The sequence below is a fragment of the Oryzias latipes genome, chromosome 5 (genome assembly GCF_053564925.1).
Source record: "Oryzias latipes strain Hd-rR chromosome 5, Olatipes_Hd-rR_3.1".
NCBI classification, from domain to species: domain Eukaryota; kingdom Metazoa; phylum Chordata; class Actinopteri; order Beloniformes; family Adrianichthyidae; genus Oryzias; species Oryzias latipes.
This window is the reverse complement of record NC_136241.1, coordinates 2,554,762-2,576,657: the sequence shown is the minus strand read 5'-3', so window position 1 is coordinate 2,576,657 and position 21,896 is coordinate 2,554,762. Positions and strand designations below refer to the sequence as shown.

General features: G+C 40.8%; 1 protein-coding gene across 1 annotated transcript; it reads left to right on the top strand.

Moving 5' to 3' along the window:
* The first annotated feature begins 4,894 nt into the window (after positions 1–4,894).
* Positions 4,895–18,677, top strand: LOC101154846 (14-3-3 protein beta/alpha-1). The gene is made up of 7 exons (XM_004086118.4): positions 4,895–5,066; positions 8,932–9,092; positions 9,533–9,673; positions 11,893–12,016; positions 14,293–14,456; positions 14,632–14,727; positions 16,571–18,677. The coding sequence occupies exons 2-7, from the start codon at positions 8,940–8,942 to the stop codon at positions 16,625–16,627; spliced, it is 735 nt and encodes a 244-aa protein (XP_004086166.1). The 5' UTR covers positions 4,895–5,066; positions 8,932–8,939; the 3' UTR covers positions 16,628–18,677.
* The last annotated feature ends 3,219 nt before the right edge of the window (positions 18,678–21,896 follow it).

Genomic DNA, 21,896 nt, shown 5'->3' with positions numbered 1-21,896 from the left:
TGTAGGTGTGTGATAAATAATGGGACTTTAACTTTAAGTTAAATTTTATCCAAAGCTTTTAACTATTTCACACTTTTCAGCAGAAGAGATTCATTTTATCTCCATATTGCTTGAAAATGTTTGTCTGCTATTTAATGTTGAACATCCTTCTATAGTTTTTTCTTTAATTGAATTCACATGGCAAACGGATATTCACAGGTTTCTGAGATTTATGTTATAATCCAAAGAGACCCGAGAAACAATATCATCCATTAGTTTAATTGAAAAACAAATAATTGTATCTTTGTGAAATTTGCATAATAACTTTGAAGGGTGTTTCAAACTGCATCATATGAGGTGAAAAAATTAGAACAGAGTTGGACCAGGGGTCGGGATTTTCTCAGCAACCTGCAGCTCTGGAGCCGCATGCGGCTCTTTCATCCCAGTGCTGTGGCTCTCCGTGGTTTTATAAATATTAGAATTATTATGAACTATTATGTTCTAAACTAACAGGCAGAGTATTATGTTTAAAAAACAAAAATCTAAATGTTGACATTTTCTAAGTAAAGTTCTACGTGACTATTGACCTGCGTCACTGCCACAACTCCCGCCGGCGTGTAATCCCAACAATGTTCCAACCCAGGTAGAACAACGATGAAGAATTTTGAGAAAATGGAAGTTCCTGAAGACAACAGTACGTCTAATGGCAACTGGGCAGATTTGTCTGCTTTCAATGACTTTACCAGTATGATTAATATGTAATGAGGAATTGGCAAATAACAAAGTCTCAAATGTGGCAAGACAATCCAGAATAAACCCGCAGCGTTTGCCCAAAAACATCCTGATCGAGATGAGAAAAAAAGCTGTTGACAAAAATCTTTTGGAGAAGTGGATTAACTGCTATTATGACATATTTTCTAGTTTTGATGCCTCTCTGGAAATAGTTCTCACCAGAACCCATTAAATCCATGTTGCAGCTTTCTGTGTTTTAATTTCTGTGGGAAAATGGTCTGAATGGCTTTTTGAGTGGTAAAGGCTGCCAAGCCCTGATTGTCAGTGAAGGTTTTGAGCTTACATTTTACTAAAAGTCACTTGGAAGGCAGAGTGATAAAGTGCCCAGAGGGAATGCCTTGTAATAGAGGGGCTGTTCCAAAAAATGATTTAATGCAAAAACAAAATGCAAGTTTGGGACTTTTTTTTTTTTTTTTTTTACAAAAAATTGGTCTCAATTTTAGCAAGAAATTGGGAAAAATTCCCTTTGATTTTACTAATGATGTATGAGAAAAAACACCATTTCCAGTAGTTGGATATTTATTACCCCCCAAATTAAGACAATTTTAAAGATTGCCCCACGTAACAAAAACCAACCATGTTCATAGGGGATATTTCTACCGTTTGACAGTTTTACAGCGACTTCTCATGCCCCTCACCAACTCTGTGATATTTTACCGAGGCAATGCCTTCCAATCTTCTACAAGTGCTACAGATTTTTTGCCTGGACACTTAGGAGTGGTACACTATCATTCAGTCTCAGCTGGTCCAAGACATGCTCTATGGCAGGGGTCGGGAACCTATGGCTCGCGAGCCATATATGGCTCTTTTGATGGTCACATGTGGCTCGCAGACAAATCCTTAATTATACTTTTTTTTTTCATTAGACCAGTCCTTCTCCGGCGCGATGCAATGCCAGAGGCGCGCAGTAGTAGCGGTGCTTGGAGAAAAAACTATCAGTTTACTGTTATCTATTATTTCACAGAGTTTGTACCACCCGGAAACCTTTGAATTGCCTCCCTGAGGAAGAGCGCGCAGTTTTGGGGACGGGATGTGTGAGGAAGAAAGCAGAGGGGGTGGGGGGTGGGGGGGGACCGGCAGCAGGTGAATCGCGCAGAGATGGTAAAAACGTAAACCTGCTGCCCGTCACTCCTGCAGCGTGGGTGTGTGTGTTTGTTCCATGTCTGTCTCACATCTAAAGAACATTCAGACCTACGATCACGTTTAAAGTCTCAACGCCTGCATGAAGCAGAAACTCACCACGGATCAACCAGACTAGACCATCAGCAAAACCACCACGAGAAATACTCATTATTTATTAGCAACAGTATAACAATGTTATTAAAAAGAATCCACAGACTTATTGGACTTTAAAAATGTTGAAATTACATCAAATGCACACATTCACTTGTATTTTAGTTTTAAACATATTGTCGCGGACTGAGTTTAACTTGGCTGTTGGGCCGCGTTAAAAGTTCTGGAGTTCATGGAACGCATCGTTCAAGCAGAGATCTGATTGGCCCTCAGTTCTGTCGCTCAGCCTGTTGTTAGGGAGTTTGGACCAATGGGGTTCAGCTATGGGCCGAATAAGGGAAATGGGAGGGCTGGAGCAGGACGGGGGAATATAAAGTTGGGAGAAGTGCTCTCGTCTCGGCGGGAGAGATTCAAGAGTTGCTGAATTAATCGTACGGCGTTTGTTGTGGTCTACAGTAACCAGAATAAAGAACCTTAAAAGAGGTTAAGTCTCAGTGCCTCAGTGTGGGAAAGGGACACTACATTATTGTATGGCTCTTTCGAAATTACATTTAAAAATATGTGGCGTTTATGGCTCTCCTGGCCAAAAAGGTTCCCGACCCCTGCTCTATGGTGTTCAGGTCTGTGGTCATACCTGGTCATACCACATGATGATGATGGGTTCTATGATGTATCTGTGCAGTGACTGGGTCATCTACATTAACCAAATCAGTTTTGTGCTGACTGGTGATGCCTGCCCAGACTGTTGCCCCCCCCCCCCCCCCCCCCCCCCACACACACACACCAAAACCAACCCTGGACACCATGTTGATCTTGATGTATCACTCACTTCGCCTTCGCCAGAAAAGTTGACAACCAACGTTTCTGCTCAAGGTGGCCCACCCCTCATCAGGGGTAGACCATTTCTGCCACACATTGTTGCATTGTCCAGGCCACATACTCTTGTTCCTACTGCAAACATTCATTCTGGTGTTGTTAGTGGGGTCACCAGCAACGGTCATCTGGCAATCAAATCAAAGCTGTGGAGTCAGGTTTTTCTGGAAACTTAGTACCCCTCACGTCTGGTAAACAGGCCTGCAGCTGTGTGGCATTTGCTAAACCATATCTGAGTAAAGAGGTCCTTGTACTGCTCATGGTTGTGGTCTGTCACTTGCATGGCTCCACTCCTGGGTCTGTGACAAATTCTGCCAGTAGTTCTGTGTCTTGAAGCAAGTCTGCTGATGACACTACCACATTCACCTGTAACATCTGACTGTTTACTACCAACCTGACTGACTGGATTTGGTATCTTCCCTCCACATACCCCAAGAAACTGCTTCAGAGCTTCCTTGCCACGATCTGCTGCCCCCCCCCAGTCTATCCCATTAAGACTAATATTACAGCCAGGTGTTCTATGAAGGGACGTGCTGGAAGAAAAGCAAACATTAACTGGCTTCGTCCACTAAAGGAAGCACCAAAACCTGAGGAAGCAGCTTCCACAACCACTCCACCCCCCTCTTTTAACATGGCACTTTTTAACATTCGATCTTTGTCGAACAAAACTTTTATTATAAACGATTTTATCCAAGATTATAATATTGATGGTCTTTTTTTAACAGAAAGATGGCTGAGCACGGATGCATCTACTGTTCTCACAGAGGCCTCTCCAACCAATTTTAGCTTTGTTTTTTCAACCGGGGAGGGCAAAAAGGGTGGGGGTACTGCATCTATAAAGTCCAACTTCTTTGCAGTAAAACAGATGTCATTCGATGAGTACCCAAGCTTTGAACATCATGCCTTTGTTTTTAACAGCCCTCCAGTTTTATGCATCACAGTGTACAGACCACCCAAACCAAGCTCTGTTTTTATTGAGGAGTTTTCTGAGTTCTTAGCATCTGTCCACACTTCCTTTAACATGATTTTAATAACAGGTGATTTTAACCTGCATATAGACAGGAACTCGGACTGTTGCACCACTCAGTTCTTGGACTTGCTTGCTTCTCTTGATTTTAAACAATAATTTAAAAACAATAATTGATAGCCGCTGCAGCTCTGGATGGGAAACTGTATCCCCACTTAGCTGTGGTGGAGCGGTCCCCGCCTATGATGCTGCATTTGGCTGTCTATGCAGCTGTCCACTGGGAGGGAGGTTCCAATTATCAGCGTTTCCAACGTCTTGCTTTGGTGCTCAGCCTATTTCTCATTGTCTTTTCTCATCAGTTAGGGGGTGGGAGGTGTGAAAGGAGTGGGGGTCTAGGTACGGGGAGGGGAGCCCTATTTTTGTGCTTGTTTATTTTAATCGTCATGCTTGTTTTTATATCTTGTTGTGTTTTAATGTAAAGGAGTTTGTGTTATATTTTTATATGAAAAGTGCTTTATAAATAAAGTTTTAATTTGATTTGATTTGATTTGAAGGCGTGCTATGGCCAGGTGGTGCTGCCGTTGTCCATTAAGCAACGTTGTGTGTTCATGGCTGTTTGAATGATGAACTTGGAATGACTTGATGGCAAAATCGGCTTTTTAGAGCCTTAGAATGTTTAAATTGATGCCATGTTGAAAAGGTTTTTCTTTCAGAATATTTTGGGCCAAATTGTGTTGTGTTTGTACCCCAATACAGCTGCAACTCCCAATCCTGAACATCTGAGAAGTATGTTTGTTACGACAATAAAAACAAATTCCACTGAGTTTTTTCACAATATCTCGAACTTATTGTGAGTAGTTAATATGTTGGCTGGCGTGTGTCTGTTTATTTAGGACTGAGCTGCATTCGCTGTTCTGATAAATCTATAATGTGAAAGAGGCGGCCTCAAGAGCAGTTTCCACGGAGACTGTTGCACGTCATCTTTAAGCGGTTGCCATGATCCTCCTGACGTCAAAGCCCCTTGCAAGGTCATTAAGAAACCCCCTGGCAGGGTTGCTATGGAAACTGCGGGGAGGGGAGGGTGAAATGAGGGTTTTAGAGGAAGCGGAAGTATCAAAACAGGCGGAAGTGGAACTGCCCTGAGGACCCAAAGAGCGGAGGACGGCTCGAAGAACTTTAATCATTCAGAGAATAAAGTCGGGATCACCAGTACACTTTAAATGTGAGTTCATGATCATAACATTTTATTCATTGGCTTATACCGGCTATCGAGTTGATATATCTGCCCACGAGCTCACGTACCTCATCCGCGGAACGTTCTTACTGCGGTTTGATGTTGGTTGCAAAAAAATAGGCCAAGAATGTAATTAAATGAAAATAAATGGATACATTTGAAAATCGCAAAGCAAAAACATACTGTTGGGTTGTGCACGTTAATTTGAAGTCGAGATGAAGCAGCTATACGCTTGTTTTAAGGACAGAGACTACTCCCTTCCTACACGTTCAGCGCGCGTGTCCATGTAGGGAGGGTGAAGCATTACTCAGTCTCAAGCTGGGCCATTTTGACAACAGCGATCGAGCCCCGACCGTCGAAGAAACACGTTCGACATTTAGCTATTGGTGCTTGGCACATTCTTGAACATGTTATCCTATAGCATCCACTAAATGCAGACCAGTATCATGTAAGAAGCCTCGTTGGTTGTTAATTGTGGTTTTAACGGCCAGTGCCGTGGCGTAATGGAACGTCAAAGGGAAAGCTAACATGGACCCAAGAACATGTATGAATATTAAAATAAATGTGAATCAGAAAGCCCAAGAGTTATTTTTTAATGCATACGATTTATTTGTTTGAAGTGCTTTGTTCGTATACATTTTTGACCTTTTGCTCGCCTAGCAGATTAAATTGGGTCAAGTCTTGCTAACAGCTAAGCTATCCTCCGTAGGAGCTCGGCTGTGCAGTTAGCTGGCTTGCTAGCTAACTGACGTTATCTTGTCCCTCTCCATCTTAAAATTCTGAAAGGACATATAAGAAGGGAATAATTGTCAGAAAACATACATATCAAGCATAACTAACTATGTTTGTGTTGTTGGCTGTTTGCATTAAACTAGAATGTCCGGGCCCTGCCAAAGATTGTCGTGAAAAGGCCCCCAACCCTGCTGCATATCCGCGTTTTTGATACCTTAACGGGTTTTCACCTTTCCATCGTACCAAGTTTGTACATCGCCTGAAGTGTTTTTCGCATCCATAGCGAATAACTACTGCAACATTCACTACATGTTATATATACTTTTTCGCCTGTTCCTGTTTATGCATTAGCAAAAGAACAGTCCTCTTAGAGAGAAAAAGAAAAAAGGTTTGTTCAGAAAATATTTTAATCATCTGACCCTAACTTGATCAAGCTGTCATAAAGCTTAAACTTTAAACTGTTTTGATAGAAACAACTTAATTGATTCTGAATGGGAAATGTTAGCAGCTCGCCAGCAAACACGAAACAAAAATAAAACAGGAGTCGAGGAATAATGATAATCATAAAAAGAAGAAGAAACAACGGATTCTAAAATGAGCTGCATTGATGAGTTGAGTGACTTTAGGTTAGATAAGTTTAATGGAGAAAATGGATGAATAAAACTGTGACTATTAGCTCTTACAGCAGTAAAACTCTGTGGGTCCACATTAGCATTCGTTCTGTGTCCAATGATTGTGATTGATTATGATTGTGTTGTTTTTAGCCCAAAGGAAAAAAACTGTAGTTTTATTTAGGACATAGTTTCTGCAGAGTGGCAAGGGTTACTTAGAAATTCACCTCTGAACTGTTGGTGGGACTGTTGCCCACTCTTCATCATCCATCTGTTTACATGCTCTCCTGCTAGCTTACAGTCCCTCAGTGTGGTAACCTAACATTAGCAATGCAACAAAAATGGCGAGCAATATTGGAGCTTTCCAGCCGTACAGTTTAGATCCAGATTCCAGCTCAGATCCAGATTCCAGCTCAGATCCATTTGTCTGCAAGTGGATTCATCAGAATGGAGCAGAGCAGGGAGCTTGTGGCTTGCCATAGTAGCTTCTACATCACATTTCAACTGCATCTTTCATTTGCTCCTGATTTACGATTTGAATAAATACCAAGAAATGCTCAGATTTGGCTCTGGTCTTTGTCTCCAGCATTGTTCCACGCCATCAGAATGTTTTGCAAAGTTTTTAGATGCATCTTCTCTATCTGTGCTCTAAACATCTGTGCATTTTATTATTCTGTATTAAGGGCTTGAACCTGTGACCGCTCCTTAATATAATTCATTTGGGATGTGATGTGTGGGATGTGGATCTGTAACGATGAACGTTGCGCTTTACATCGAGTTTCCTCAGTGGGGGGGTGGTTTTGGGGAACTAATTTATTTTGTACCTTTCACGAAGGTGTGAAATTGATCCAAAGTCATTAGAGCGCTGCCGTTGGCTCACAAATGTCCGCTAAGTCCACTTTACCTTCTTTCTGAATTAAAATCAAACTATAAGCTATCCCAGTAAGCACAGCAACGCATATATTAACACTTTACATTTTCCAGTACTGAAACCAATCAAACTTTATTTCTAAAGTACTGTTCATGTAATAATATAACACTGCTGTACATTAAAAAGAACAAAATGAATAATATGAAAAAAACAAGAAAATTAAAATAAAGAAGCACAAAATCAATAAATAAATAAAAATAGGGCCCCCCTCCCCGTGCCTACACTACCCCCACTTCTTTCACATCTCCCACCCCCAATAAGAAATAGAAACAGGCTGAGCATGAAAACAAGATGTTGGAAACGCTGATTATTGGAACCTTCCTCTCTGTGAATAGCCGCATAATCAGCCAAATGAAGCATCACAGGCGGGGACCGCTCCACCACAGCTAAGTGGTGATGCAGGTCCCCATCCAGAGCCGCAGTGCTGAACAGCAGCCGATCCAGAGGGAGAGGTCCCAACTGAGGAAGCACCGGAAAAAACCCCCAAAAAAACCAAGTTCTTCTTTGGCGAAGTGAACGTGTGCGAACGGCATGGGCGGCGCCCTTTGTGCTAACTACCAAAGGGAACATTATTGCAGACTGTATGGTCACATGTCTTTTCACACATTGGACTGGAATGATGGACTGAACAGTTCTTGCTTCATCACGTGTGTTTTGTCTGCTGTGATACACGTGTGTTGGTTTTTACAGTGCAGTATTCCCCCCTTTTTCACGGGGGGTAAGGAGAACCATCCTTTCCCCTGCGGCCGAAGAATGTCCTTCAGCAATCCTTTCTCATCAAAAACCCATCTGAAACATTCCTGATGCTTTAAAGAACACTGGAAGATTGCTCAACATAAAGATTTTTTTTTAAATTCAGACCAATGGACTGTAACGTGGCGTACTTTATAAGGCACATTAGTAGTGTCACGCTGTCGCTCTCTGCCTTAAAACCAGGAGTCCGTGCTCTGGATGAGGTTTATTCTCCCTGATTATCTTACTCGGTGTATCAGCTGATCAGCTTCAGAGTCAGCTGATGTCATTTTTCTTTGCAGGGGCACAAACTTTGGTCATTGCGATTCAGGAACATGTCGGAATAGTGGAAATATTCCTTAGCAGCCGGCAAGGAAGCCGACGGGCCGACTTGCTCTTCATCTCCTCCCCCCTCCCACCAGCATCTCCTTCGGATGCAAAAGTCAAATACAAGCGTCTTGGCTTGAGAGTAAAATAAACCTACCGCACCTCAATCCAAATGGTATTTCCCAATACCAATTCGATTATCGATTTGTCATTTTGAAACGTTTTAACGGTATAGGTCGATTAACAACTTGCTTTAAACGGATTCATCTAGTTGGATAAATTGCAAAATTGATTGTTGCAACCCTACTGTTATCACATTGTCTTGGGTTATGACATTTGACTATTCAACAACTCTTTGTCTGTCTATACTTTATTGCTTATCACACTCCCCCCCCCCCCCATTTCCACAACCATGTCAAGCTTTGATGACGTTCTTAATGTGCACACAGTTTAGTTTCCTTTTTAATTTTTAGTCATTTTCCTGTAAACATAACCCTGTGTGTGTTTTTTGATGTTGCAGCCTAAAAGATGGATAAGAATGATCTGGTGCAGAAAGCAAAGCTGGCAGAGCAGGCCGAGCGCTATGACGATATGGCGGCTGCCATGAAGGCTGTGACGGAGCAGGGCTTGGAGCTCAGCAACGAGGAGCGCAACCTTCTGTCTGTTGCCTACAAGAATGTGGTATGGCAGCCATTGGGTTTGTTTCCAAAACTGATAAGATATTGGGATTCTGTTATCGGCTGTTTCTGATCCTTTTGATCATCTGACATCACATTTATGAAAAGTTAAGGTGGAGGCGGGTAGGGGACTAACAACATATTGGCGCATCACTTTCTCTTCCTTTACAAATGACACAATGACCGATTAATGCCGAATACTTTTTTTTATTGACTTTTTAAGAGAAATAGTTTTACATTTATATAAATCAGGAGTTATTTTTACTGTTGCATTATGATATAAAAAGGATACCTTTTTGGTGTAGATATTCGTTCATCCAGGTGGATTCCATCAAAGTAATGCATAAAAGGGAAAAAAAAGTTTATCACCAGTTTTTGGCACCACTGTGTGCATGTCTTTTTCTAATTTCAGATATTTTTGGTTGTCATTTATGACCTCTGTAGGTGGGTGCACGCCGCTCATCCTGGCGTGTCATCTCCAGCATTGAGCAGAAGACAGAAGGAAACGAGAAAAAACGGCAGATGGCCAGTGATTACCGTGTGAAGATTGAGGCTGAACTCCAAGAAATCTGCCATGACGTGCTGGTAAGGACCAGGTTTGGGGGAGAGGAGAGGGGAGGAGATTACTATTTGGTTTTTATCTTTTTTAAGAGCACAATATGTAATGAAAAACTTTTAAAGTGGTTCTCAAGCTTTGGGTTTTAATTTTCAGGTCAGAATCTACGAACATTTTTGGGATCCGTACAGTTTAATTTTTTATAGAACTTAACACAACAACCTTTTACCCAATATTTCTTCCTGAAATTTATCTCACTGGTCCAAAAAGGTTACATGAATTTCAGAAAATAGATTTTTTTAAATTCTAAAATCCAAAGCCAGAGAATATTAAAACTTGTATTCTTGAGTGCGTTCTAGTATTTCTCTTTGCGATGCTCAAGCTAGTGGCAGCTCCCAAAACATCTGCTGCAATGTTCTGCAACATTTTTACAATGTTTTAAAATTTCTAAAGGAGATGTTAAAAGAAAATAGGTTTTAAAGTCCATCATAAAAAAAAAAAAGACAAAGCAAGGAAAAAAAAAATCAAGTAAAATCGAATTAAAAAGGAAAATCAGCTATTTTATTTCTTGGCCATATCGTCCAAACATCCATCTGAGATTGCAAATTTTTACTCACATTCTGTTTTATTTATTTTTTTAAGAATTGCACACCACACAACATTTCATATTGAAAATAATCATGATCCAACTTCTGCCAGAGATTACGCTTATTTGTACGGCTGGATCTGCAGCGCTCTCTCTCACCTCCAGAGAGCATCTCTCTCTTTTGACCTTTCTAGTTTACTTCCACGTGAGAAAGCGTGGCTGCAACGGTGCAGAGAAGACTGTGATGGAAACAAAGCATCTTTGTCACATTAAAGCGTCTCCTTCATCCTGTCCTGCTGCCTCATCACACTTTATTTTTTCTGCAAAGAATGAGTGTGCCCCCCCCCTTATTTTTGAAGTACCATCCAGGCTCCTGAGCTGTTTAAAGTACTGGAGAAGCTACATTAAGCAATATTGAAAGTAAAAAGCACTTTATTAACTTCATCATACTTTTAGAACCTTATTGGTTAAGGCACATTCATTCAAGAATTTAACTGCGACTCCTGCTGCTTCATCACCACGGTGATCAAAAATCCCCCACCGTCACAGCTCTAGTCCATATAGTGCGGACTGAACTTGGTATGTGGGAACAACATGCCAATAAATCCATATTTCTTGTTGGAATCCTGGTTTTGTAGTGTAAAATGCAGATTTCTTTTTTTCTGTTCCCTCACTGACTCTTTTCTGTGCAAAGAAACTTTCCAAAGATATATATAGATATAGATGGATAGATATATAGATAGTGTTAAAGGGCCTATGCCATGCTATTCATGAGCCTCTTGTAGTATAGTATAATAATATCCCTATAATAATAATAATATATTACCTTTTGGCACACAAAAGAACCCATTTTCTTTTTGTTTTCACAGCTCATTTTCCTACCCAGAAGTAAGACGACTCGATCTGAGGCTCCGCCCTTCCCTTCTTATGTGTGCCGCCCATTTCATGACATCAGCCTAGAGCCGGCCTCGGCAGCATGTCTGCATTTCTCCCACAAAAACAAGCAGCATCCAAACTTTTGCAAAGATGGATGTGACTTAGGGCTGCACGATATGAGGAAAACTTGCGATATGCGATATTAGAGATTAATATTGCGATAACGATATAATTTGCGGTATATAAAAAAATAGAAAAATGCCAAAAACATCATTCCCATTTCATTGCAACAGTTTAAAATTACGCTCCAAATGACCCTCATTGACATAGGTGACAAACATCTAACATAATAGGCCTCCATCTGATTGGTAAACAATGGGAAGGCGTCCATCTGATCGGTCAAAGCATAAAGGGATTTATTTGGGTTTATGATTTATCACGATATTCGCATTCTTTTGCGATATGCCTATTGCAGAGCTGGATATTGCGATAACGATAAATTTGTGGTATATTGTGCAGGCCTAATGTGAATGCTATGCATATAAATTGAAAGCGTTTAGCCAATCACGGCTAGCTCCACGGAGACGGTGATAGCCTGGGGGCGGGGCTGGCAGCTCAGTTGAACAGCTCCTAAAGCATTTAATTGTAACGGGCATAATTATGAGATTCTGTACCTGTTGCCATGCCATACTGTTACTAAGAAGGATGTGCCGTCTCACGTCCTATTTTACTGATTGGACTTTGTCTTTCTGGTTCTAAAACCTGCTGCCTGTTTCTCTGTTTCAGAACCTGCTTGACAAATTCCTCATTCCTAATGCGTCTCAGGCAGAGAGCAAGGTGTTCTACCTCAAAATGAAAGGAGATTACTTCAGATACCTGTCAGAGGTGGCCTCTGGAGACTCTAAAAAGGGTAAGTATGGATTCAAACACAATATGCATTATGTTTTGTGTGTTATTCTTACCCCCAGTACATGTAGTCTTGCATTTTAAATGTATACAGTGCTCTCCAAAAGTATTCCCCTCCCTTAGTGTTTTTTTGTATTTTGGTGCCTCACAACTTGGAGTTAAGGTGGGAAGTTTGATGATTTGCATAATACAATTTACAGAACATGCCCACAACTTTGAAAAGTTTTCTTTTGTGTGAGGCAAATGACAATTTCAAAATATACAGAAAGTCAACATACAGAACTGTTCACCCCCTAAAGTCAATAGTCTGTAGAGCAGCAGTCACAGCTCCAAGTCCCTTTAGGTTCATCTCAGTGAGCCTGTCACATCTTATCACTGGGATTGTTGCCTATTCCTCCTTGTTAAACGGCTCCAGCTCCTTCAGGTTTGATGGTTTGCACATGTCAACATCACACTTTAAGTCTGACTGTAGATTTTCTGTTGGATTGAGGTCTGGGCTTTGGGCCATTCCATCACATTTGCATGTTCTCCTTAAACCACTATTGTGTTGGATTTGCTGTGTGTTTGGGGTCATTGTCCTGCTGGGAGGGGAAGCTCTGTTCTAGCCTCAGATCACACGCAGAGCTCTACAGGTTCGGCTCAACATGTCTTGTATTTAATGACCTTCCTATTTCCTTAAACTATGGCCAGTTTCCCAGTGCTGGCTGCTACCACCATGGGAAGATGGTGTTCTTTGGGAGCTGTGTTGGGTTTGTTCCAGAGGCTGCAACCTCAAAGTTACAAGATAAACTAGCTTAAAAAACCTGAATAATGTTTAGCTGGTATGTGTAAGCAATAATACCAAAAAGTTTGTGCTAGATAAGTGATAATGTGGAAAGAAGCATCATTTAATATGGATCTAGTTTAAAGTATATAGTGCACTTGCCATTTTGTAGGGGTGTCTGTATCAACAATTCCAAAACCCAGTGCCCTAGAAATGTCCCAGAAGTCTCTGCGAAAAACCAGTGTGCATTGATCGGCAAATATAGACCACAATGCATTGCGTCTGAACATTTTTACCCAAAAAATGTATTTAAATATTTTTTTAATAAACCATCTACGTTTTTATCTCCAGAAGACAGTGGATTTATAATCGTCACAACACGCTCATATCAATTAGATTTGAACTTTAACCATAAAAATAAAAAGTAGGGAGCATGGTGTCCAAATTGGTTTTAAAATTCAAGGCACCACATAGTGCCGCTCTATATCGTTTTTTAGTACTTAGGGTGGGAATTTCAGACACAGCCACATTTTTAAATGTATTTTTAGTCTTATCTATCCGCTGTTTTTAATGGAGTTATGAAAACAATGTCATTTCCCTTATTGTGGGATCAATAGTTTGTCTCTTCACGCTGTCGGTCAACCGTGACACAGCGCCCCCTGCTGGTTCATCACAGCGGAGATCAAAAATCCCACACCGTCACAGCTCTACTCTTTGGTATTAAAAATGTATCTATTAAGCTAATGTGTGTGTATAAGAAAACTTCATTTTTAGTGGCGTGTCCTGCAGAAGTGGGCAGAGTCATGAATGAAGCCACTGGTTTCGTCAGTTTGACTTTTGCAGATTGTCATGCCACGAAGACGTTTAGGTGCTTTATATCTGTGTGTACATTCCTGCTAAGAACAGGCTGCAGAGAAATGTTTGTGTGGCTTGTTCAGCAGGATTTTATGTTACAGCAAGTGTGTCTTTGGTCTTTTTATTGTGCTTCTCTTTAAATCAGAAGTATGCAGATCTTCAAATTGTACTTTTTAAATTATTCATACACCTTTTTCAGTTATTTGACGTCTACTACCTTAGCTGGTTTTAAAAATGTGAACCCAGGTCAGAGGTTTTAATAACAAATTGTGCTGACTCCAAGTAACTTGTTAGCATAATTGGTGAGTTTAGCAGCTTACAGTTAGACCTCTGCCCTGCACATAAATGGGGAAGGACTCTAGAATGTCTCACCAGTTCAGCCAGCCAATTAAAAAGGTTAAAAGCATATCTTATTCTGTAAATATTCCAGTTTCTTAAACACATTAAGCCTATATTGATTTAATCTAATAATACCTGTGTTAGAAGGTTATTTTAGCACCTAGGCTGAGATCTGGCTGCTATTATAACAATCATCCATGTTTCCTATGGCAGACATTTTCTGTCTGCCATAGGAAACATGAACTCGTAAAGATGGTTTTGACGTGTGCAGTGAAACCATGTGCAGCAAAGTGAAAGGAAGTGCTTTTGTCTGTGTTGGACAGACACCGTGGAGAACTCTCAGCAGGCCTACCAGGATGCCTTCGACATCAGCAAGAAGGACATGCAGCCGACACACCCCATTCGGCTGGGCTTGGCTCTCAACTTCTCTGTCTTCTACTATGAAATCCTCAACTCGCCAGAGCAGGCGTGCTCTCTGGCCAAGCAGGTGCATCCACATAGGCTCATGCAGATGTGTTTTAGAGATGAGAACACGTGTTAAGGTTCTTCAATTATGCATTATGAAACTGAATTAAACAACAATACATCTTCATGTAATTTCTGTAACTCTCCATTTTGGTTTGAATAGAAATGTTGACGTCACTGCCGTTGGTTTTCTGCAGGCTTTTGATGAGGCAATTGCAGAGCTTGACACTTTGAACGAGGACTCATACAAAGACAGTACACTGATCATGCAACTACTAAGGGACAACCTTACTGTGAGTACATCCTCCAACAAAACAGAAAAGATGGTCATTTGTGGAATTACCAAACAAGTCACTGGAATGACCTGTGGAATGTCAGGTTTACTCATTTACTTCAATAGGAAACAGACCTGTGCTTTTCACCCACAGTGTGCTGGTGAACATTAGACTGCTGTTGATGGTAGGAGGGCATGCAGCGGCACTAAAGGAGTTGGAGTGGGAACTGTGAATGTTGGAACTTTGATAGTGTAGACCAGAGAGATGGCCAATACAATAGCAAGGAAGGGTGAGACTGACAAAGGAAGACAAGTACAAATGACCCTTTATAGAAGGGGAAGAATATGAGCCTTTAAACTGTTCCAATGTTTTCAGACTTTTTAGCTTTTTAAATTGGTCGAGACTTTCTCAGTTAAGGTGTATAAGATACGATTTTTTTTTTTTTAGATATAACTGGAAATACATAGTCAGTTTAATGTTAAACAATACATTTTCCAAAAGCCTTTTGAGTTGTCCTGAATGAATTTGATTTGACAGTCAACTATTTATTCCATGCAGGCTACTTAATACTTTATTCCCAGTAAACAGACATTATGATCTTCTGGAGTGTTGCTTCCAAAACGTTTGTGTAACGCAACCTCTTTTAATTTTAGTTGAGTACCTAGACGAAGACCAAAGTAATAGGCTTTATGGAGGTGGTGGAGGACTTGATCCACCTTCTCTTCATCCTGGGTTAGATTTAGGGTGGTGGTGGTGTGGGCAAGGAGAATGCTGCTCTGACAGAACATGAGACCACTGTGGAGATGGTTGTTCAACTGAGAAGTGGTCAACATTTAAATACCCTGGCAAACTCAATGGAGGATGATATACATTTAAAGTTCCACTCAGATCACATATGATCTATTTTTAAAGTGTTCTCAGTGGTCTTTTCATTGATTATGCCGCTTTTAGCCAAATTTAACCAAAACAGTTTTTTTCTAGGACATAGTTTCTGCAGAGCAGCAGGATTTAATTAGAAATTCACTTCTGAGTTCCCACCATCCATCTGTTTGCACATTCTCCCGTAGGCTTACAGCCCCTCACACCACACACAGTTCTGATCCAGATTCCAGCTCAGACCAGGAAAGCAAAGACGTTCATGGATCTGATTTTTTTAAATGTCATTTTTTTGTCTGCTCCTTTACAACTATTTGAATGAAGAAATACTCAGAAATGTCATTTTAAGCATAATGGTTCAATACATGTCCTGAGAAAAATGCCACAAGAACCTGTTAGAAACACCAAGCTTTATTCTCAAATAAATCAAAGTCATCCATCAGCTGTCGTTCCATTTCACTAAAAGGAGATTCCCTTTAGCCTTTCCATTACAGGCCCATCAGTATTAAACCTGTCCAAAGTCACAGAGAAACCTCACTCATCCATTTCACTTAATCCTATGCAGTTTACCTTTAGATTATAATATAATCAAATGAAAACACAATTTTCATCAGAGTGGGTCTTTAAGTAATTATAGATGACTGCATTGTTAAAAATATCTTAATGTTCTTTAAGTATTATAAGTTGATATTTCTGATAAAGGTCTAGACTTCAGAACTATACATATACTTTCATGTATTCAGGTTTTTCTTGCATTTTCATACTTTTTACAAATTCATTGGAGTAGCAACTTCACCAGAGAAAATATGAAAATAAAGTAAATTCATGTAGTTCAGATAACCAAGGCAGTTCTCCATGATCCTTTGAGCTCATTAGGATGCTGAGTGCAGGGCCAAAGGTGATGTGATGCTGAATGCATTTGCGTTTCACCTGCACAGTGACTGAACCACGTTGGTTTAATTGTTTTTTTTGCTTTTGTCTGCAGCTGTGGACATCAGAAAACCAGGGAGATGAACCTGAAACTGGTGATGGAGAGAACTAGTGTGCACTTCAATGTTAACTCATCCCAACAATCCTATTCTTGTTTTTCTCTTCCTCTTTCTTCTCCTCTTTGTACACATAAGATACCTGCTCATTCCCGTGTCCCTTCTGTATAACCAACAGCATGAATAGTACTTGAACTTCAAATGTTAAATAAAATAAATTGAAAGAGGAAAATAAGTCCTCAATTCTTTCATTGGTCCTCAGCACTCATCCACCTTCCCTTCCTCCATCATGGCCCTTCAGAGCAGCCCAGCAATCTGGCCAGTCAAAAAACGAGCAGGAACAACTCCAAACATCGATAACGACCTTAAACAGGCCACTTTTTTTTAAAATCTTTTTTCCCCTCTTAATTGCATTTATGTTTTCCTAACATCTGTCCATTGGCTGGCCCTTCCCTGCTTTACTTCTCTCTTGTAGGCTCATGCAGTGTTCCATTCCTTCCTCCTCTTTTGGCTTTTTAGTGTTCTGGCAAACATGACTGGTTTCATTTTTACTTTAAAGAAAATAAAGAGGTTATTAAACAATCCATTTATTTTCAACAATCACTGTGATGCTTACTTTTTTTTTCTCCACTTCACCACCAAATCATGCCGACGAGAGAAAAACGATTGGAGAGGCGGGGCTTATCGGATAGCAATGTGATTCTGCTGAGGTTTATACAGAAGGGTCCTCTTGTACGGTTTTATTGTGACACTGCCAAACAAATGTCATCAAACACTTTGAGCTGGAGTTTTTAAATAAATCTGGAAAATTGAGCTTAAGCATACCATCCTTCTTATCCTAGACTGAAAGCATATTTCAGACATAAACTGGACTGTACTAGTCTTTTGTTTTGGATGTGGCTGGCACATGCAGGTGAATGTCAGCACCACTGTAGCTACATCTGATTCTATAGTGACGAGCCTCTTTCCCTGCTTGTTTTTAGGATATGTGCTGTAAATTTAATCAATCTTGTTTCTTGCAGAGAAAACTTGGTCATTAGAGCTGATGGTTAGTTGCTATTGTGTGCTTTGGTGTTTGACTGTTTTCTCCTTCTTTGCCATCATTCATTACATCCTTTTTTTAATGTTTTTTGCTTTTAGCAGCAGGTCTAGTTAAGTCTCAGAATGGTAAAGCATCTGAACATGTGGCTCAGGGGGGTGAATCCCACTCCCCCTGGACCCTGCTCTTCAAGCTAGATCATCTGAAGTAAATTCAAAGGAAGTAGTTAGTCGCCAGCATTTGTTTGTAAAGTGAAGGAGTAAAATTAAAGCTCATCAGCCAGGAAAAGTAGGAACGTTTTCCATTTTTATTTTGAAATCCCTGTTTCAGTAACCCGTATGCTTTTTCAGGCAACCTGCGTCAGAAATGTCTTGCATGCGATCGATCACTGCTACATTCTCAGTTTTTTGACCCCATGGTCTTTTGTTAAACCTCTGACAAAACAATTAAAGAACTGCCATGTGTTGCAACACCACCACTGTTTTAGCTTTTACTTTTGTGTGTCAGGAAATCGTCAGTGTCAAAAACCATGTTCATAAAGCTCAGTGACATTCCACTATAGTTGTAGAAATGGTCTGTAAACCAGAGACGGTTGTCATGAACCAACATCCAAGGATTTTTAAAAAATCATCCCGGCTGCTTTTTTCTTTTCCTGAAAGACAAATGTGCGTTCCAATTTTTAAAGAAAAAAAATTATAGATCCCACGCGATGGTGGATGTGGCAGTAAGTTCATGTTGCTCTGCTCTCTGAAGTCATTTTTGCTCAACAGTATTTTGCCTAAAATCAAAGTACAAAATTCATAACGTATACTTGCTTCTTTGGTGGTTTTCCTGCTTAGCCAGCCTGTGGTTGTGAGTTTTAGTAAGCTTGAGGACATCAGAAAAAGAAAAAAAACCCCAACAATAAATGAAAAACCCTTTCGGGACCCTTCTTCCACCCAGTTTATAAGAGTAATACTAGATTAGTGTATCTTTAAAAAAAATCAGACTCTTGTTTCACCTTACATGTTATAATCTGGACAAGATGTGAGATGATGTAAAATGAAATAAAGATTTTATCAGTTCCACCTCTGTCCTGCTCTGTATATCATCTTTATTTAACTGTTTCTGAAATGTTTAAACTGCCTAGAAGTCATTTGCTTCTTCTTCATAATTCATTTTGAAATGATCCCAAACTTTGGAGCCCCCTATGAGAATACATAAAAAAGCCCCAACCGACCATTCAACACTGAATGAAGTCGCATGAATTGTAGTGTTTCATGAGAAGAAAATATTTCTAGAAAATGCAAATGAACAAAACAATCATCCATTTACTGAACCCCTTTTGGGGTCATGAGACTGCTGGAGACTAATGCAGTTACTGTTTGGTAAAGGCAGGGTTCAGGATGCTGCAGTGCAACGCTGTCAGGAAAAAGTTCTATAATAAATATGCCGTTAGTTCATACCCAGGAGTCCAGATATGCAAGAAGAGTGAAAAAAAATGGTTTAGCTGTTTAAGATTTAGAAGTTCTAAGTTAATTTGTTAGCTGGCTGTTAATTTTTTATGTATTTATTTATTTAAAAGCTATCCCAAATGACATCCTCTAGAAAAAGGCAGTTCTGCCTGTAACAAGAAAACATTTTATTAAATAGGTGAAATATTTGTATAATATAGATATACATATACATAATCAAAGAAATGTTATATAATCAACACATATATAATCAATATATATATATATAAAACCAAATGATATCAAAATAAATATAACCAAATATAAAATAAACGTATGACTAATGAACATTAATATAAAATTATGTGAATAGCAAATCTATTAACTGTAACTATTAGAATAAACATAAAACTTTGTTATTGATAAATAATATATTAATGATCATAAGTGTTATAATAAAATAGAACAATAATAAAAAAGGACATTTGGATTCATAAAGGGACATTTTTAGGCAAAATAATGCAACCACAAGAGGGTGCAATCTAGTGCCTCTGTGTTTGGGTAAATGCAGGGCGTTTTGCCTAGAATGTCTAACCAAATAAACGTATAGAACAACCAATCATGTCAATCACAAACAGAACTTAACCTTTACCGGTGCTGGTGACCTACAGGGTGGAAATCCCTTCCTCTGGTGTTCATCACCGACAAGCTGAAGAAGAAACTCTTTGGAGCCAGGCTGACTTGTGGGACTAATAAGGCAGCTGACGGGTACCAGCAGTCCACGCCAGCAGCGACCCCGGCTTTTGGGGATGAACTGAGAACACCTTTTTGCTAAATGAGAAGAGAGAGGTGATGGGCAAGTGTGGGCTTACCCTCAAGCCCCCAGCTCAGCCACTTCCCAGAGTTCACCCCGGGGGAAAAGAAAGGTCCTGTTTCTATGGCTTCAGGCGGAAATGGGTCTGACTTTAGTTTCGCCATGCAGGCTGAACAGAAATTTGCCCTTTCTATGGGTCACTTGGAGAGGTAGAAGATGCCCAGACAGTCCTACTGGTTAACAGTATGCGGCCTGCTGCAGACCAGAATCTTCTTTGTTCTGCAGAGGTTTGTCTGGCCTCCAGCAGCCTCACAATCACAGTTTCTCTCAAGAGGGCGTGGCCTACTGGAATACTGACAATATTGCATTCATTATAAGCTGTCATTCAGGGGGGCAGTGGCTCAGATAATTAAGCAGGTCAGCCATAGATTGCGTGGTCGGCAGTTTGATCCCCGGTCCCCCAAGTCAACTGTTGTGTCCTTGAGCAAGACACTTCACCCTCCATGCCTCCAGTGTGGCTCCACAGGAGTGTGAATGCATATGAATGTCCCAATGATCGCCAGAGGGCCGCAGACGCGAACCGGCAGCCACGCCTCTGTCAGTCTGCCCCAGGGCAGCTGTGGCACATCAGTAGCTACCATCACCAAGTATGAATGAATGACGGACACACTGGAAGCACTGGAAGGGTCTGGAAAAACGCAGATAAATCCAATTCGTTACTGAAATGATTAAAACATTTGTAACCCATTTTGTAGATTTCAACAATGCAGGTTATTTTTGACAACATAATCCCCGCAAAAACAAGGCAACTCCTTGTACATGAAAACCCCGCTGCGACCACACGCCTCTGCTGGTCCATACGGTTCTCCTTTCTAGCTCTGCGTCCTGGCGGCGTGTCTCTCTCCTCCAGCAGAGTGGTCCCGCGTCCTCTGTTGTTGTCCTGCAACGAGGCTCAGTTAGGGTTCCGCCCACCACAAGGGGGCTCCATCAGTGCCAGTGCAGCATCATGTTCTCTCAGGGGGATGGGTCATTCCCATCTTCATCCTCTCCCAAGCGGGGAGACTGCACACAACTCACTCCACGGATCCGGTAGGGAGGGGGGTAACCTGGCATCCTGTCTGTTCTCCTTTCTCATTCTGGTGTTCTCCCTCTTTTCCTGTTTTTGTCCTGCTCTCTTATAAAAGCTGATCCATGCCAGCTCCACACCTGTTTCTAGTTCTGCAATTACGCCGGTGAGGAATTCAAGGTCCTCAAAATTTCTGCTCACAGCATCACAGTCCAGAACGAGGAGCCCAGAATTAACGCAATAACAACACACCCCGTCACAAATATGTGAGCTTATTGAGTTTTATTTTACATTTCAGCTTTGGTTGTCTAGCATCCCAAAAAAGAAAGACCAAAAAAACCAAAGCCACTACTTCCCTTTTGGGGAACACCAACTCCTGCTTTCAGCATGGAGTGAGGCTTCATCCGCCATCTTGTCTGCAGCTAGGTACTCTTGCGTGTATGCAGCATTCAGCAGCCAGTACTCATCTCATGGCTTAGTCACAATCACACTTACAGGTGGACGCGGGTGAAAAATGGGCGAATCTGTACGGGACACTCAGATAAACTGCACAAAATTTTAAGATCATAGACCACCCAGTGAGCCTGTATAACCCAAATGTTCATGCACATTTTTCTACGGGCATGCTGTGGCCGACAGGTTGTAGCGAACACCTAAACGACATGTAAGGGGTAAGGTTGAAGTAGGTGCATGCACATCCTATGGATTTTTCATTTTTACTACCCACCGGACCTTGCGCACTTTGTTAGTGCTGTTCAAGTGAAATGAGCGTGCTCTTTTTACATCCTTTCATGCATCCTGGCAGTCATTTGACAGTCAGGATGTAGCTGGTGTGGACATCCTACCCTCTTATATGCCTCTTATAGGCAGTTATGCATCATGAGCACCCCCCATGCATGCATCGTGTGACCCTTGATCTATCCTAGGCACTTCAACATTGGGAGTTGGGTCATCTAGACCCACTAGACAGTGC

Excerpts from the sequence above, each read along its gene's own strand:
- LOC101154846 (XM_004086118.4), top strand. The coding sequence starts at position 8,940 with ATGGATAAGAATGATCTGGTGCAGAAAGCAAAGCTGGCAGAGCAGGCC. Across the intron at positions 9,674-11,892 it reads AAATCTGCCATGACGTGCTG|AACCTGCTTGACAAATTCCT; the intron begins GTAAGGACCAGG and ends TCTCTGTTTCAG. Across the intron at positions 12,017-14,292 it reads CTCTGGAGACTCTAAAAAGG|ACACCGTGGAGAACTCTCAG; the intron begins GTAAGTATGGAT and ends TGTGTTGGACAG.